The 20,020-nt window shown below is 44.4% G+C and overlaps 1 protein-coding gene across 5 annotated transcripts in view; it reads right to left on the reverse strand.

Annotated features, from left to right (window-relative positions):
- LOC119656695 overlaps positions 1-20,020 on the reverse strand; it is a 554,004-nt gene that overhangs the window by 265,005 nt on the left and 268,979 nt on the right. For all 5 annotated transcript variants that reach the window (XM_038063198.1, XM_038063195.1, XM_038063194.1 and 2 more), the window contains one exon: positions 18,144-18,437. In XM_038063198.1, the coding sequence (XP_037919126.1) occupies positions 18,144-18,437 (294 nt within the window). The remainder of the gene's footprint in view (positions 1-18,143; positions 18,438-20,020) is intronic.

Raw genomic sequence — 20,020 nt, forward strand, 5'->3', positions numbered from 1 at the left:
ACAGATTCTCAAGATCGTGTTTGAAGATACCTTCCAGCCTTTCTCAAGAGGCTCTTTTTCGGATGTCATGACCTTCAGCAGCCACAAAAGAATTCAACTGTCGGTGGAATATCGGAATGTCTTGAGCAACGATCAGAGTTTTTTTTATCTCATTTTAACTCAAGAAGACTAAAGTTTTGAGATACTCATAAGTTCTCTGTGAGAGCTTGGACCAACATGACATTTGCAAAAATGGTGAAACAAACGGATGGAAATCGAATTTGCCGCAAGATGGATTGAAAAGAACTTGGAAATTGTAAAATTGAGATTTTGTTTCCCTTGAGATTTTCATTTCTAATTCTGCTTTGTTGAACTGTCTGAGATACTCAAGTAGACAGTTAGAGACTGTATAATTTCACCGGTTTATAGTTTGTAGATTTTCTTGATTGCATAATCAGATTTAAGCTTTCAACGAAAATAGTGAGTGGATTGATCTTAACTGTTCAAATGTACACATGCATTTGTAATGTAAATCGAGTTGCTCGCTTAAGTCTTTCGTTTCGTTGCCTCCAATGACGGCTGATATAGAAAGATCTCAATTTAAAAACTTTTTTGTGTTTGGAATCAAATGTAATTAATTCTCTACCAATACTTCGCACATCTTTCGCTATCACTCCTTCGAATTTTATTATTTGGTTATGGCACATAACTAGGTGGTCAAATGGTAGTATAGGTCCCAGGGCGAAACGTGGATTGGTACCCTCGATGGAGCATAAAACCTGGGAAATGCCTGCTGAACCAACACCAACAGCTCCACTACCAAACCCTATCTCCGCCTCCACGTGGTGACCGCTGGAAGCTCTTTCTTAATGAAAAGCTGCAGACGACCAAGGATGAAAAAACGGGACCAATTGCACCAACTGGTCCTCCAGGTTGGGGGTTGGGTAGGGCTGACAACCCTACACGGAAAACAACTTGTTACAAAGTCACAACAGGAGCCTCGGACTTGGAGGACTACACAACGACGAACCCGGCAAAACGATTTGCGCATTTCCTCATAGAACAGGCGCCCCCTGTACAGAGATGAAGCTGCCAAACAGCTAGCCGATACCCTGTCCCAATATAGGGCTGATGTAACAGCGTTATAGGAGATGCGTTGGACAGGGACCGGTTTCCTGGAGAAGAGCCGCTGCACCATATATTATAGTGGCCATCAAGTAAACCATGTGCTCGGAGTAGGTTTCTTAGTCAGCCAAAAATTGAAATCTGCTGTTATCGGCTTTGAAAACATAAGCGAACGGCTATGCACTCTGCGGTTACGAGGCAAGTTTAGAAATGTAAGCCTCATTAACGTTCATGCCCTTACAGAGGAAACTACAGAGTCGAAGAAGGATTCCTTCTACGAGGTAGTAGAACGAACCCTCGAAGCCTGTCCCAGATATGATATCAAAATCGTACTTGGGGATTTTAACAGCCAAGTAGGGAAGGAGCCCGTATTCAGGCGATACGTAGGCTCCTATACCTTACACCAAAATACAAATGATAGCGGACTGCGAATTATTTAGTTAATGGTATAGCGCGAAATGGAAGGAGCCCGTATTCAGGCGATACGTTGGCTCCCATAGCTTACACGAAAAAAAAAATGATAACGGACTGCGGACTATTCAGTTAGCAGGGTCACATGAAATGGTTGTTGGAAGTACCTGGTTTGCGCGGAAAGCGGTCCACAAAACATACGTGCGTCTCTCTAGACGGGACCACTTTCAACCAAATTGACCACGTGTTGATTGAACGCCACCACCTGATGATGATGTCAGAATATATAGGGGGGCCAATATAGACCCGGATCACTATCTCGTTGGTATGGTGCTCCGAGCTCGAATAACAACACCACCTAGAATCCGCTCTGACAATCAGGTGAAAGATAACACTGAAGCCATCCACAGGACAACCCTCCGCAACACCTATAAGAGGGAAATGGATGCCGCAATAACCGCAGTCAACAGGGCACCTGGAGATGAAGCATCAACAAATGATATTCACAACCACCTGAAGAACATTATCATTGATACGACCACAAACATACTTGGCCCCAGCCGCAAAGGGAGTCGGAACGGCTGGTTTGACGATGAATGTAAACTAGCAACGGAACGGAAGAATGTCGCATACCGAGTAATGTTGCATTCGCAAAGACTTATCACGAACTCCGTTGAGTGGAGAAGTGACTTCACAGACGGAAAAAGGAAGCCTGGGAGAACCAACAAGTCTGAGAACTGGAAAAGTACAGGGAGCAACCGCACCAGGCGCGGAAGTTTTATCAACAAGTCAGCAGGATGAAGCCTTATACACCTCGATGCTCATCCTGCCGAGACAAAGAGGGAAATCTGATTTCCGACAGAATGGGCATATTGTAGCGATGGGATGAGTGCTTTGATGAGGTACTGAACAATCAGAACATCGGCGAGTTGGAGGTCCCGCCAACTGAAGACTTCTTCTTCTTCTTCTTCAGCCTTTGTCTCGTTCACAAGCGGGGTCGGCTCGTCGTGATCGGCTTCGCTATTTGGCTCTATCGAATGCCTGATCTGGGTGCAATCTCGAGGCTTTCAAATCCCCATCCAGCGTATCAAGCCACCGTTGCTTAGGTCTGCCTTTTGGTCGTTTACCATCGACTTCGATGTTCAGACCAATCTTGGCAAGTGAATTCTCGTTTGCACGAATTGCGTGACCATACCATCGAAGACGCCTCTCTCGCAACTTTTCCACGATCGGTGCAACCCCAACTGAAGACGACGGACAAATACTGCCACCATCAAGTTTAGGAGAAACAGTCCGTGCAATTCATCGGCTAAAAAATCATAAGTCGCCAGCAGCCTATGGAATTACAGCCGATTGGGTTAAATATGGAGGCGACCAGTTACACCAAGTGGTTCATCAACTTGTGCTCGAGGTGTGGAACTGTGAATCAATGCCTGACGACTGGCAACGAGACATTATCTGTCTCATACATAAACAAGTCGGGAAACCGGAAGCTGGACGCTTCAGGTACGAAAGGTTTTGTGTATGAATTTAAGGGGGGTTCTGCAGCGAATTACTAAAAATTATAGTAATATACTATTATTAACTTCATTTATGCAGATATCAGTGTGGAAGGTATTTCGGAGCCCAGGCACCATATAGTGGCAGCCTCCTGATTTTTTTCAGATTTTTCGGTTGGGTAGTTTCTGAGAATGGCCCCCGTAAATGAATGGTCACTTTCAACCACCCGCACTCCCCACCTTTCCAACAAATGTAAAAACTAAGACCAGCTTCGAAAAGTACTGATCCAGGCCTTTAATTTGATACCCCACATGACTATTTTTGATGAAAAAAAAATTTACACCCCCCTTTTGCATGTATGGGGACCCCCCTTAAATTCGTTGTAAAAGGATGTAATTCACTGTATGCGTGAGCGTTCACAGTTCCCAGCTTTCCACCAAATTTGGTGTCAATCGCTGCAACGGTCTCCGAGAAAAATGCGTGTGACGGACAGACAGACAGACAGACAGACAGACAGTAAACCGATTTTAATAAGGTTTTGTGTTTACACAAAACCTTAAAAAGGAGATATCACACAGTGCAGCAATTATAGAGGTATCGCGTTGCTGAGTACCATCTGTAAGATATTCTCCGCTATCCTGCTAGGCTGGATAGCCCCATACGGCCAGAACATCATTGGTCCATACCAAACAGGTTTCACTCCAGGCAAATCAGCAACAGATCAAATTTTCTCTCTGCGGCAAGCGATGGAAACACTGTTGGAATATGGACAACAGTTGCACCATCTGTTCATCGACTTTAAAGCCGCCTGGCCAGGGTAAACCTGTACACGACCATGAGAGAATTCCGTATCCCGACGAAATTAATAAGACTGACTAGGCTATCAAGACCATTCGACATCAACAACGGTCTCCGACAAGGGGATGTCCTTTCATGCGTCCTCTTTAACCTGGTCCTCGAGAAAGTGATCCGTGATGCTGAGGTAAATGCAACAGGTACGATCCTCTTTAAGTCTACCCAACTACTGGCCTACGCTGACGATATCGACATCATGGGAAGAACGATCCGAGGCGTACAAACTGCCTTCAACCAGATCGAGCAAGCGGCGCGAGATCTTGGCCTGCACATTAATGAAGGCAAGACAAATTATATGGTGGCAACGTCAGCATCGAAGACGAACCAACCAACAACATCAAACTGCACTGGTCAAACAGGAAGAATAAGGATAGGAGAGTACAACTTTGAGACCGTTGACAATTTCTCCTATCTAGGGTCGAAAATCACAACCGATAACAGCTATGATGAGGAAATCTGCGCAAGGTTGTTGTCAGCTAACAGAGCCTATTTCACCTTACAAAAACTATTCCGCTCGAAACGTCTCACCATAGGGTCAAAGCTCTTACTGTACAAGACAATGATCTTGCCAGTCCTCATGTATTCCTCGGAGACTTGGGTTCTTAGCAAGAGATATTGGGAACTCTTGGTCGCGTTCGAGAGAAGAATCCTCCGAAGAAGTTTTGCCCCCTACATGAGGATGGACGATTCCGTAGCCTATATAACGACGAAATCTATGAACGATACCCTGACCGTCCTGGAGTTCCTTATTAAGGCAGGCCTAGACCGGATACCGGTTGTTGCGTCGTTGATGAAGATGATGATGATCCAACCAAAAATCCGATTTCAACGTCTTGTTGAGGCTAAAGAAATCATTGGCTAGAAATAAGGAGAACATAAAATTTTTACAGAGATGTAGAAAGCACCGAATAATACCAAAATCCCATCAAATCCATATAAAAACTAGTCGTAGTATAAACGGTGAGGTCAAGATACGCATGGAACTGCAGGCCCTGAATACCACGATTTCCCGTCTCTACGCGCAACAAGCAAAACAAAACCTAAAGGCATATAGCACCCATATAAAATTGGCCAAAGAAGCAACATCAATTGGAGCCCCGCCGAATCAAATGTTGGTAAAAATCCAGAGAGCATTCAAATGTGAAGTAGCTAAGAAACGGAAAGCGGAAAGTCCCTTGCCTACACTAGCAAACTACGTGGTTAATAAATCATCGATAGAATTTACCCCCAGAGAACTGACAGTTTTGAACAATGGACTAGGGTACGTGTTATCAGCCACAACTAGATTAGATGAAACCATCGTCAACATTGAAGCAGGAATAAAATGGCTTAGCAGTGAGGCTAAAGAAGAGATTCGAAGTGGGATATCAAAAATTAGTTTAAAGACAGAGAAGAAAAAACTAAACGAGCATCAGGACAATCTTAAAATAGTCCGCCAACTAAGAGAAAAGCCAGTGTATTACCTAAAAGCGGATAAAGGCAACAATGTCGTTTTAATAGAAAAAACTGACTACGACGATGCGGTATCATTAAAACTCGAAAATGGAAACTTCTTTGAACTTCGTAAGGACCCGATGCCTGATTCCGTCAAACGCGTAGATCGAGCCCTCAAAGAAGCCAGTAAGATCTTCAAAGATATAACTAAACTAAGAATGCCAAATCCATCATTACCACACATCAGATGCCAGCCCAAGATACATAACGAAGGACACGAAATGCGTGAGATGATCGCCGACTCCAATTCACCAACTTTCAACATCGCAAAATGGTTAATCCAAGAATTTTCAGCCCTGGGGAACACATTTAGCAAACATGCAATAAGGAACACGAGTGAACTCACCAGCAGGCTACAGGAAGCAAGGAACATGAACACAAACGAAATGATGGTATCATACGATGTTAAAGCCTTGTTCCCAAACACACCGATCAAACCAGCTATTCACCAACTAGAAGTTTGGCTGCATAAATAGAGCAACACAATAGATTGCAGGCCCAAAGTGAGAACATACACTAAATTGGTGTCACTATGTATGGATGAAAATTATTTTACATTTCGTGGTGAATTCTATAAAAGCACAGCAGGAGTCTCCATGGGCAACCCAAGTCACCACTGGTGACGGAAATGTTTATGGCATATGTAGAATCTATCATTGAATAAAAGGGGATAATGCCGAGGATTTGGTTCAGATATGTCGATGATATATTTCCGGCAGTGATCTGCCCAGAACTGAGCGATTTAAATACCTCGAGTCAACGCTATCAGCCAATGGAGAACTGCGTTATGAAATTGCTTCACGCATTAACGCAACCTGGTGTCCTTTGTGATCGACGTATCAACGAACGTCTCAAATCTAAAATTTACCGCAATGCCGTCCGTCCAGTCGCTCTCTATGGTTCTGAGTGTTGACCGACTATAAAAGACAATGAACGGCGTCTTGCGGTAATGGAGACGAAGATGCTACGTTAGACTAGTGGCATCACACGTTTAGATCACATCCGAAATGAGGATATCCGCGATCATTATGGGGTTTGCACCGATCGTGGAAAAGTTGCGAGAGAGGTGTCTTCGATGGTATGGTCAGGCAATTCGTGCAAACGGGAATTTACTTGCTAAGATTGGTCTGAACATCGAAGTCGATAGTAAACGACCAAAAGGCAGACCTAAACAACGGTGGCTTGATACGCTGGGTGGGGATTCGAATGCCTCGAGATTGCACCCAGATCAGGCATTCGATAGAGCCAAATGGCGAAGCCGATCACGACGAGCAGACCCCGCTTGTGAACGGGACAAAGACTGAAGAAAAAGAGAAGAAGAAGAATTGGTGGACCTCGGCGCAATACCGGGATGTCTTGAGTTCCTTATTAAGGCAGGCCTAGACCGGATACCGGTTGTTGCGCCGTTGATGATGATGATGATATGGCACGTAACTTTGATTTGAAGTTAACCAAAAATAGAATCGGGGAAGAAATAATCCCCATAGAAACGGCAGGACCTCGCAATTCAAATTCTCCCTAATCACGGTTAATTCAATAAACTAATTTGATTCCTCTTAGAGATAATTAGTGTGAAAAAATAATTTAAAGCAAAGTCTACAACCGCCACTACGAATGGTAGCTATAAAACCACCGACAAGCGTCTTATTTTAATGAAATTCTTTCACAAATCGAAACCCAAACTAACGAACTAACTAAACCCGAAAAAAAGATAAAAATATTAAGGAACATCAAAGAAGTTTCTTGATCACTTTCAAGAATTTTGTGGTATAAACCGTTGAAAGTTTTTGCTTGTTAACATTTTCCAATTTTGTTAGGATCAGATGCCTAAGCGAAAAAATCGCTGATTTGTGATATGTTTTTGTCTTGTTTCTATGGACACTAATATGGAGGACGAACAATGTATCTTATGCAGCAGATGCTGTGGCTATAGTGCGCCACATAATATCACCACGGGCAAAAGGCAATAAATTTTCGGTTGGTTCTTAAGAACATTATTTTAATTTCGGAAAGGCCCTCAGCAACGCCTCCGAATACAGAATGAATGGCACAACGTGAAACCAAATAAACAAAATTAATTTTGGGAGATTAGATGATTTGTGGAAGATTGAGGTATGTCGATATTCGCGACGGGAAGATTCACTTTTCTTGGCCTTGAGTTAGAAATGTTGGTATTGCTAAAGTATTTCCGCCCGCATTACCAAGCGAAATTCATTGCTGTAAGAAGATGAGTAGATGGTTTGAAAAATGACCCAGAGTTACTCTTAACGAGCACCTTAGGCGGTATGAAATGTGGATAATATTTTCCGCACCATTTAAGGTAACCAACTTTATATCACTTTTATAGTTTTGGATTTTTTGCATAATTGATTAATTCTCTGAATGCCAAATTTGACCACCATGCACACCATACACAATCTGAGTGTTATCGTTAAAGATACTTATTCTTCTATTAATTTTGTTTTCATTTATTTATTTTTTCACTAATTTATTTTTTTATTAATTTTTATTAATTTTTTTATTTATTTTTTTTTTTCTTTTGGGTTGTCACAATCTCGGCAGATGCCGGATTTTACCTAATACTAGCACTAAGTGCCGAGAAATTAGGCTCGGATAATCCTAGCTTTTTAAAAACTAAATGGGCGCTGGTGGTAGGGGCCGGTAGTAGGTCAGTGGGAGAATCCGTCGAGTACTCCCAGCAACACCGAGCACGTATGCACAATGGTGTATTTCTGCATGGTTTGAACCAAACTGTGCGAGAGTCCCAGAACATCAAGGGAAGCCGTGAGGGATTTAGGTACAATACCTGTAGCAGACAATATTATGGGAACTATAACCACCCGCTCGATACGCCAAATTTCTTTGATTTCCCGAGCCAGTGGCTCATAATTCACCTTCTTCTCCACGTATTTCCGTTCGATGTTGCTGTTATCTGGGATAGCAACATCAATAATATAACACATCGTTCAATAAGTCCCGGGACGGGAGAAATGGCGCTAATAATGCCATTTATATACCAAGGTTCAAAAGTACCAACCTTCAGATAAGATGTGTCAAAATTTGATGTAATTCGAAACATAACCAAGAAAGCTATTAGTGGTTAAACTGACACTACCTTTGCAATCGTGAAAAAAATGGACCAAAACGAGTTTCGTGTGTTGATTGTTTTCTAATGGAAAAAAAACACTGTTCAAGCTCAGCAATGGCTTGAAAAACGTTATCCGGAATCTACTCCGTCGAAAACAACCATTTGTCGGTGGTTTTCGACGTGAAACGCGGTCGTGCTGATACAAATTATGCGGAACGTTCGGGTCGGCCAAATGAGGGAGTAACTCCCGAAAACACCAAACAAGTATTGAAAATCGTGATGGGTGACCGCGATGGATGACCGCGAGATAGCTAAGATGGTGAACATATCAACTGGTGGTGCATTTACTATTTTGCACCAAAAATTGGCTATGAAAAAGGTTTTTTTCCAAATGGCTGCCGCGTTTGCTCACAATGGAACAAAAGCCACAACGTATCAATGATTCGGAGAGCTGTTTGGCACTGTTTACTCGGAATAAACAGGATTTTTTGCATCGATATGTGACAGTGGACGAAACATGGATTCACCATTTCACTCCGGAGTTAAGTCGGCAGCCAGCTGAATGGCGTACGACCGGTAAAAGCCGCCCGAAGCGTCCAAAAACACAGTCGGCCACCAAAGTGATGGCGTCCGTATTCTGGGATGCGAATGGTATAATATTCATTGACTACCTCGCAAAAGGAAAAACCATCATTGGCGACTACTACATGGTGTTATTGGATCGTTTGAAGGCCGAAATAGCGAAAAACGCCCACACCTGAAGAAGAAGAAAGTCATCTTTCATCAAGACAACGCACCGTGCCACAAGTCAATCAAAACGATGACCAAATTCAACGAATTAGGCTTCCAACTGCTTCCTCATCCTCCGTACTCGCCGGATCTGGCCCCCAGCGACTGCTGGCTCTTTGCGGACCTCAAAAAGATGCTCCAGGGAAAAAGATTTGGCTCAAATGAGGAGGTGATCGTTGCTACTGAGGCTCATTTTGAGTCAAAAGACAAATCGTTCTACAAACATGGCATTGAAAAGTTAGAGAAGCGTTGGAATGATTGTATAACCCTTGAAGGAGATTATGTTGATGAATAATAAAGAATTTTGCCGATAAAATGTTGTTTTCATAGTTAGTCCCGGGACTTATTGAACGATGTGTTACGTGGAGCGACCCGTTTTGTCAACTAACAGTACGTCAGGCTTGTTATGTGGAATATGGCGATCAGTCAGAACTTATCGATCCCAATACATGCTGTAAGCAAGTACTGCTTGTGGCTCATATCGGTAAACCGGACATGTTCCCGTGATCAGCCCATGCTTGTATGCAAGGTTTTGATGGATCACCTTGCACACCGCATAATGCCTGTTAATGTATTGCACCGATGCCATAACAGTGCAGCCAGAAATGAGATAGTCCAACGTCTCTAACGCCGAATCACACATTCTGCACTGGTCGTTCTCCACCCGTGCTTTCATGATGAGCTATTTATAACCTCAGGTGGCGACCACGCCGTCCTGAATGGCACACATGAACCCCTCCGTCTTAGCAAAGAGCTTCCCAGCACACAGCCATATCTGTTCGACAAATGCAAATCGACAAATGGCTGCCAAAGACAATTCACGTGTTTACCGTGCATTGTCTTCGACTTCCGTTCATCGATGCGCTCTTGGTCCAACTTCACCCCACTCAGAGAATTGAAAGATCGATCCTTCAAGTTAAGTGGAGGCAGTCGACAGTCTGCCTTACAGACAGCCGCATGCAAAGGACTCGCCTGCTCTTTGCTGTAAAAATAAGCGCGCAGTGAGTCAACTTGGCGATGAGGTTGTGTCGCCACGTCAACCACGCCCCTACCTCTGATGTCACGAGGCAGGTTCATCCGCTCCACGGCAGAGTTGGGATGATGCATTCAGAATTTGGACATCGTAGTCCATATCCGACGCTGGACGTTTTCGAGATAGGTCTTCGTCCATGACAATATTCCGAATGCATAAGCCAGTGAAGGATAGCGAATATAATCAACGCGCTTATTTTATTCTTCCGCGAGAGATACGATTTTAGTACCAAAATTACACGTCGCAGGAATTCAAACAGCAGAACACCCTTCAGATTACCAACTCGAGCATGTGTTCCTTGCAGAATTCCTAGGTACTGGTAGAAGTCTGTTTCAATGCTATGTCCGGCATGTGGCTCGTGATGACCTTTGCGGATGGCTTGGATTCGAAACTTGTCTAATCCAAACTCCATCCGAATATCACGGCTGTACATGTCTACTATTCGCAATAGACTTCTAAGGTGGTTGTCAGTACCAGCATACAACTTGATGTCATCTAAGGACATCAAGTGTTGACACTTAGCACGTTGGTCATACTTGATTGCAAAACCATGTCATGTATCAATCAGCAGCCATGAAAGGGGATTCAGTGCCATACAAAACCAAAAGGGACTCAACGAATCCCCCTGGAAGATACTCCTCTGGATACGGATGGGCTCTGAGGTATTAGCACCCTCAGATGTACGCACTGATAAGGTGGTATGCCACCCTTCCATGACTGTCGCCAAAAACTTTATTAGTTTCGGATCAATGCGATACAGATGTAGGATATCGATTAGCCAGGTATGCGGAACGCTATCAAAAGCCCTGGCATAATCGATATAGCAACTAAAGAGGTTTCTTTGGCCTCTAGTTGCTTGTCCTATAACTACCGAGTCGATAATGAGTTGCTCTTTGCAACCCCTTGACCCAACTCGGCAGCCTTTCTGCTCCTCGGACAGAATGTTGTTGGTCTCGAGGTGCGCAATGATCCTTCCACTATTTTCACTGTTTCCTTATTTATTTTTTTATTTATTTTTTTTTTAACTATCTATTTTTTTGTTTATTCATTTATTTAATTCAAACTGATAGATATTGTACGCGCATATATAATGGAACAAAAAGGACAAAAAAGGAAAATTAAAAATATTACAATAGGGACGGTCACGAAGCATTCTTGGCACAGGGGAGTAATAGTAGCATAAGAGCTCTGCGAAAGGCACTTAAAAAATGATAGCATTGTGCAGGCTATGTGAGGAGTCTCGGAATTGAATTTCAGGCATCAGCTGTCAATTAGACCTTAGCATAATTAATAAAGGGCCATAAGCCAGAGATCTGCGCTGTTGAAGAGACCACATGTTAGGAAATGCAACATGATTAACATGAATAGAGAACGTTTTTTTTTTTTTAAAAAAAGAATAGAATTTTCTCTGAACTGAATCTACAGCGTAACTGTCACTATATTGGTAAAGGCACCATACTACTGAAGCATATTCTAGAATATTCCGGACAAAGGAGTTATAGAGTGAAGAAAAAACATCCTTAAACTGGCAAGAGGAGTGCTTTCTTGTCGACACGGGCATGGAGGTGTTGGTTCTCCACGTACACCGACTAAACACCTTAATACCGCAAAACTTGCGACTGGTTGCACCGAACTCCTCTCCCATCCGCACTTACGGCTACAGGGAGGTGGACATGGGTTTTGGATTGCGCGAACTTTTTCCTGGCGATTCATTTTGACGAAGATTACCACCCGCATTTTAGGCGCAGACATCCTGTGTCACTATGAATTGCTAGTGGACCTGCGGAACAAAGCGTTAATAGACCCTGCAGCGTCTTTAAAGCCGTCAAAAGATGTTCTACCTGCACAAACGACACTCTTTCCATTGTTTTCGAGGGCATTACAGGCCATCGCATTTGCACACTCCTTCGAAAGTATCGCAACATTGCTACTGATAGCAGTTTCTCCCAGCCGATCTTCTCAAATGTGCATCCCTTATCACCCCCGATGCTAGCCAAGATCCAAGATCTCACGAAACAGGCTATTTGTAGACCGTCAAACGGCGAATGGAGGCCTTGCGCAGATTACAAGCGTCTGAATTCTCAGACAGTTCCCGACTGATACACTATTCCACTCATCTATGCCTTTGCGCATTCATTGACAAACTGCCAGTTTTTCACGACCTTTGATCTGGCCAAGGCGTATCATCAAACCCCTGTTGCTCCCAAAGATATACCGAAAACGCCGTTTTGCACACCTTTTGGCGGACTCTTCGGGATGTTGTTTCGTCTACATGGATGATATTTTGGTAGCTTCTTCTTTCCGAATCTGAGCATTGGGCCCATCTTGAGTGCATTTTCAACGTCTACTTGAGGCCGAGGTCATTCTAAATGTCGAAAAATGCAAATTCCGACAAAAGCAGGTGAAATTTTTCGGCCACATGATCACCCTCGGGCTGCACATAAATGAAGGCAACGCCAAAAACCAAAGAACCAACAACATCAAATCGCACTGGTCAAACAAGGAGCAGAATCTGGAGGACTACAACTTTGAGAGCGTTGAAAATTTTTCCTATCTAGGGTCGAAAATAGAAAACCGGTTGAAGAAATCAAAAACTTTCCCCTGCCAACCACGGCCAAGAATCTGCGAGGGTTCTTAGGCATGTTGAAATTCTGTCGTCGTTTTCTGGCCAACGCCGCGTATCACCAAACGATCCTTAACGCCTACTTGTCTGGGCCCAAAACAAGAGATTCACGCGAGGTTGCATAGTTCACGAACCGGTGGAAACCGTCAAACAACAGATGGTTGATTCTACTCTTCTGGCATTTCCTCGGTCAGGTGCACCCCTATCCGTGTTGGTCGATGCTTCAGACACAGCGGTAGGCAACGCTCTCCACGAATCCGTGAACCCAACCTGGTAACCATTGAGTCTCTTTTGAAATAATTCAACCTCCATTAAATACTCCCGTTTCTCCCTTGAGGGCAGGCCATTCGCCATCTCCACGGACCACAAGCCAATTACGTTCGCACTTAAAAGCCCCGCAAGGCGCCTCCTCGCCAACTTCGGCGACTGAGCTTCATCAGCCAGTTTACGTCTGACATCCAACACGTGTCTGGGAAAGATAACGTCGTTGTGGACGCTTTGTCATGAACCTGGGAGATCACAGTCCCCGCCGCGATCGATTATACGGCAATGGCCGAAGCGCTACAGAACCTGAGGACAAACTCCATACAAGCTCAAGGAGTTTCCTATCTTCGGCTCAAACTCCTATTCGCTCTGCGAGGCCTCAGACAAGGGACCCAGGCCATTCATCCCGGCCGATTTTCGCAAGGAAGTATGCCACGCTGTATACGGTTTTGCGAACATAAGAATCAGCATGACGAACCGGCTAGTCACCGGAAAATACTTCTGGTCATCCATGAACAAGCACATCTGTCAGAAGTGTAAGATCAACAAGCATGTAAAAAAGAATGTAGGCGTATTCTCTCGGTCGACAAAGCGTTTACACACCATCCACCTCGACATCATTGTTACAAGTATTGCCTCACAATCATCGACAAGTTTATGAAGTGGCCTGAAACAATACCTCTGACTGACATTACGGCACAATCATGTACCGGAGCCCTCTGTCGAGAATGGATATCGCGCTTTGGTGTACCAGCCGTAATCATCACGTACCAAAGAATGCAGTTTCAGTCTACTCTTATCTTCGAGTTAGACAAACTCCTGAGTTTCAAACGCCATCGCACCACTTCATACCATCTGCAGTCCAATGGGATGCTAGAACGTTGGCACCGAACGCTAAAAGCCCCCTTAATGGTTGGCAACAATCCGTAGTAGTCGCTAAAAGCCCCCTTAATGGCTCGCAACAATCCGTCGTAGTCGCGATCCTTGCCTTTCGTTCTCTTCGGCGTTCTCATAGCCAATCAAGGCGAGTTCGCAGCCAGCCCCGCGGAGATGGTGTATACGGAGAATCTGCGGCTCCCCGCCGCCCCTGTGCTGGATATGACAGCAGGGTTAAGCGAATCCTGCTACGCTACGCCTGCTCAGGGGCGCGATTTCAAGACTGCCACCGGCTCAATCCTCCCGACACACGACGCCAGAGGTCTACACACCCAGGCACCTCGAAACACGCTCGCAGATCCTCTTTAGGGTGGACGCTCCTCGTAGGCTGCTGCATCCACCATATGAAAGCCTCTTTAAAGTCCTGCAGCGTCGAGGCACTCCTTTAAGCTCGACGACGCTGACAACCCTGTTGGCCGAAACAAATCCAAGTGACCGAGGAGAACCTCCATAGTGGTGCCACAAGAAGACGCTGTATCACATTGGTTTGCCAGATAGGATGCAGTAGGAGAATGTTTCAAAGGCCTAATTAGGGCGATCAGAGCCGAATCTGCACGGGGACTCATCTGAAGTGGCAATAGGTTACGAAACCTTACCAGGGGTATACTGGCACAATGGGAATCGGGATAGACCCTGAATTCACATACTTCAGGAGAATTTCTGTTGTACATATGTGTGTTCAGGTCGGTTGTTGCGGTTGGCCCCCTAGTGGGAACTTCATGGGGGTTGTGGTTACGTTCAAAGGAACAGAGACCTTTGAGCCTCGAGGTGGTGTTGCGTTTCAACACGGGAGTCGTACTCCTTAGTTCAGTAAAGATATTGGTAGGCCTTGAATCCACCAGTATGAATGCTGAGCTATGCACTTGGTGTATACTGGTACCGTTGTAGCTTACCGCAGCGGGGCTCTGATTGTGGTCACAAAATCAGTCCGTTTTTTAAGAAGACCGTGGGATTAAGTCCCCGAGACAAGTACTCACGTACTCTTAGAGCCGTAACTGTTTCCGACCTCAAACCAGAGCGGATTCCCACATAATTACAAACGTGTTGAATAGATAAATATTTATAACTTATCCAATTCTGAACAAAAAAACTTTGTCAATTTTACGAATTTTAATAAAAAAAAATTGGATCGCTGTAGCTGTGATATCTCTCCTCAAACACGTCAACTACACTGGTAACATCTGTTTGCTCTCTCAGAGGATCATGGACCTTCGTCAAATGGTTCTGGATTTGGAAAGAGAGACAAGTAGATTTGGACTGAACATAAACACCGACTCAGGTTCTCAGCCTGACGGGTCATCGTACTCTCCAGCGCTAGATCCGCTTTCACTTCCCTGTCACAAATCGGGGAATGCAAGTATCTTAACACCAAAATCAAGGTGAGACTGTTCTGTGCTAGTGTTCTTTCTGGGTTCCTATATGGGAGTAGCACATCGAAAGTGAAAGTTCTAAGCTTTCGTCGATGTCTGTCTGGTTTGTATCATTAGAATACGCTGGCCTGACACTATCGCAAACGAAAAGCTTGGTCAATGCACAGGACTGGCACTCGTAAGCGATGTGATTGGAGGACAGAAATGGCATTAAGGAGGGGCAACAATTGCATGCATAATACACTCTCCCAGGATGGTCGACAAGTGAATCGTCCCAGGGGCACTTGGCGCAGAATAGTCGAGGACGACTGCAAGCATCTGGGGAAGTCGTGTGGGGAGCTGAAGCGCAAACGATAGTGCGTAAGGGTGGTTGACTCTCAATAATTAAATGTAGTTGGTTTGATATATGATGATGATGAAGTTTCCAATCATCATATCTTGGGATGAACGGGAGTGGAATATTATTTATGACAAAGTTTATCACAATGACCAAATAATTTGCTCAAAATATTGCAAACTTTGCTGAAGTCATAGTTAGCCGCCAGCCGCAATACTTTGATTGCTTCGCAGTATCAACATCTACCGCATCATTCAGCCCAAATTCCGATGAAAAAATGAAAGTAAAACCATTGTCGAAGACAATGGCCCACAAATCACCGAATAACCACCTATCAGTTACCTGTGAATTGCAAGTGTTTCCGCGATAATTGCACAATTAGACTGGTCTGGTCGCTCAATAATTTATCTGGTTTCGTCAACGTTGATTTCTTCGGCCGCCCAAAATAATTCGTAGCCTCTATAAATTTTACCTCCCGAAATTACTTTCAATTTCATCGGGAAAACGGTTAGGTGAATGGTATGGTCACTTAATAGAGTTAATGAACAATTTTCTGGCCTACAGGCAACCAAGCGAGCCACGGCTGCAGAAACTAACATTCAAGTGGAGCCATTTGCTTGCGGTCCCAGAGAGTCTTTTAGCATAAATTTCTTGTTTCAATTCTGCTGTCTTGAAAATCGTTGTACGGTATGACCGCGGCATGTTATGCATTGTATCTCGCCCGTGGACACTAACAATCCAGGCGGTCCAAGAAAAACGCCAACCATAATAACAATAACAACAAATGAGCATGTTGCCAAAACTGTATGATCGCGCACAATAAAGGAGATAAAGGCAAGAAGAAGTGAAGTCAATTTCTTATTCTGGGAACAGGTAAACAACCCTCTAATTGGCCATTTTGGGAGCCCACGAAAATGGTCAATAGAGTGTCGAACAAAACCGGAATAAATATCTTGAGTTGGTCTAAAGTCGCACCGACGTCAACTGGTTTTTGGGGAGCTGATCGGTAGAATGGACCCCAGTAGATGGACCTGGACAAAACGAGAAAGTTTCGCAGATCAATGACTTTGAATCGAATTGGCTTTTTGAGTTTAGTATCACCAAAATATTGATAGAAGAAGGCTTTTGACTCCTTCGTGTTTCAAGTGGGAAAATGGCGGAGGGCTCAAACTGGTTCTGACTTTGGAAGCGATGCTGCTTGGGATGCTGCAGAGCCATTGGTGTTGATGGAATAATTAGTTTAGTATGTAGTCGGGCTCTGATAAAAACTTGATGATTGTAACCTGACTTGGGAAGAGTTTGTGCTTACATGTTGCAGGGTGATGGCTCGACTCAACTCTCATTAATTTCATGGGAAGAGCCCTCGTGTACCAAATAGTTGGTCCTGCTGCCCCTAAACAAATCTTACAGAAATCCGTTCAAATGCATCGCACTCGTTCAGAAAATCTATCAATAACACATATCTTAATAGAATTCATGCTAAATACACATATTTACATCATAGGGGCGAGACGTTCCAAGATAAGATCGCACCTCCTTTTGTTTTGCGAAGATGAACTTCAGAAGATATCCCATAATATTTTTTCCTCTGGCACTGCGAGACTAGGCGGACAGTCAGTGCAGGGCTTCATTGCACTTTGACGGTGGTCTCTGATGGCTTCGAGTTAAATTCGATAAAACCATCTAAAAATAATAGTCTGAAAAAATACCCTTCACCCTTGGTCTTCCTTCTCAATGGTTTCACAGCAGCCGAGGATATAATAGAACCTGGAAATTTCAATCGATCGAAAAATCACACAGACCTTTTCATACGGAATCCCATAAAATGCAAATTGTTCTGATAGTAGCACTTAGGGGCAAAAGTTGAATACTGGGTTGACTGCGTCTCGCAGGAAAAAAGGACTAGTGGAAAAGACAAGAGCTGAATAGCAGATAATCCTTTCATTGATAATCGATTGAGTTGTTTCAGGTGGGCTATACCATACGAGTACCGAGGCAATGCAGTGTGGTAGGTCTTGTCTGGGGTTCAATGTGAGGATCCTCCCGCCAGATAATCTTGCTCATAGTTGAGAGATTAGTGTCAGGATTAAAAGGCACGACGGACGACTAAACGTGAATATATAGTGTCGACTTTGATTGGTAAGAGAACACTCAGTTCACAGGTTGAATTCTTCTAATTAGTTTAATATCAACAGTGAAAAGAGCTTCTCGCTATCCATCAATTGTACGTTTACAACCTCGGCTAGATACGAATGAATTTGACTAACTGAACGTTAATAAATCTACAGAAAACCGAAGCCTGTAATTATTTAAATACCAAATGCTAGTTAACTACTTACCTCATCCGAAAAATCACCCAAGTGCCGGACATCCTCCGTCTCGACTAGTTCTTTGACCTCTTCACGTGATATTACACGTTTCTCTTGAATTTCGCGGACAAGGCCATCGGGGCGAGCCACCAATGTTTGCACCACAGCCCCCGCACCTCCTCCTGACGCATTTGGGGTCACCAACTCCTTGCCACCAGCACTACCTCCACCCGATCCGAGCCGCTTTATTTCGGGTGGTTCGGTACTGGTGTAATCAATGGCTTCCGGTCCATCTACAACGTCAGGTTCGCCCAAATTTCGCCGCTGGAAAACAATGAAAAAGTGATTTAAATAGGATTTTTGATAATAAAATACAGAATAATAAATCAAAATGCATAAAACTCCACCGTAGCTGGTCGTAAGTCTGGTTGTAAAAGGAAAACAGGGAAAGGGAGGGCTTCAGTCTGAATGGCTGCATGCCTCAGGGGGTAGGTGAGGAAGTCCTAGGAATTTGGCGGTCTTGCAGATTACTCACTGAGGAAGCTATCACCACACCTTACAACTAGGTATAAAATACAAATCCATCTAATGAGAAGAAAGAGGAGCTTAAGGACCGGCGGATAATCAGGGGGAGTCGTCTGACTTCGTGACTGGGTCGGGCTCCGTTATGGACAGCACGCCATCGATATCGTTAACCGTGGGAAGCGTCTATGCGTCACAATGACCAGGAGCTCCGTCTATTGCAGCTATTTATCACAATCTGTGGCGACCATGAAATGGACTAAGGATATGAACCTTTGTATCATCCGCTCCTACTACGAAAATCCAACAGGGGTGGGGACAACATCTTACTGCCCTTTGTTGTACCGGAGACTCGTCGAGCGCTTCCTACAATGCGAGCACGTAACTGTGCAGTGGGTCGCAGACCAGTGCCGCTTCATTGCTCGCTGCAACACAATTGATCCCAAACTAATAAAGCTTTTTTTGACAGTCATTGAAAGGTTGCCTACCACCTTATCAGTGTGCTCATTTGAGGGTACCAATACCTCAGAACCTATCCGTATACGGAAGGGCATCTTCTGGGGAGATTCGTTGAATCCTGGAAACCGGAACCAGGATTGCTAAGAATAAGAAGGTTGGTACTGCCGATAAGCGGGATGAAAAGGACCTCGCCAAATACCAGCCGATTAGCGGAACTCATAGCTCTCAAACACAATTGATCTCAAAACGAGGAAGAACGAAAACATAAACGAAGCAGAGTGATCAAGAACTCGGACGCTAAGCGACATCTGGAGAAAAGTAAGCAGCAACAGCCGGCCGACGAGCCACGAACTGCAACATGGCTAGGAGCCACTTACGTGCGGCGCTGGCGGATGGTAACTCCGCTGACGGGAAACTAGCATCGTAGTTGTGGACCAGCGTTGAGGCCAGGCTGGCGGAAATGGTCATTGAGTATCTCCTGGACAGGCAAACACACGGGATCCAGCCTCTACTTTGATTCCTCTCAGGTAGTCCGTGGGTTTCACGTTACAGCTTGCATTTGGGGTCACCAACTCTCATTTGGGGGTACCAATACCTCAGAACCTATCCATATACGGAAGGGCATCTTCCAGGGAGATTCGTTGAGTCCCGGAAACCGGAACCAAGATTGCTAAGAATAAGGAGGCCAGTACTCTCAACAAGCGGGATGAAAGGATCTCGCTAAATACCAGAAAACAGAAAATGCCTCGCGGAGGAGCAGAAGGCGAAACTCGTCGCTTTCAAATACAATTAATATTAAGATGTGGTCGAACGAAAACATAAGCGAAGCATAGTGAACAAGGACTCGAATGCTAAGCAACATCTGGAGAAAGGTAAGCAACAACAGCCAGCCGACGAATCTCGAACTGCGAAACCCTTCAGCAACG

Source organism: Hermetia illucens, chromosome 5 (genome assembly GCF_905115235.1).
Source record: "Hermetia illucens chromosome 5, iHerIll2.2.curated.20191125, whole genome shotgun sequence".
NCBI classification, from domain to species: domain Eukaryota; kingdom Metazoa; phylum Arthropoda; class Insecta; order Diptera; family Stratiomyidae; genus Hermetia; species Hermetia illucens.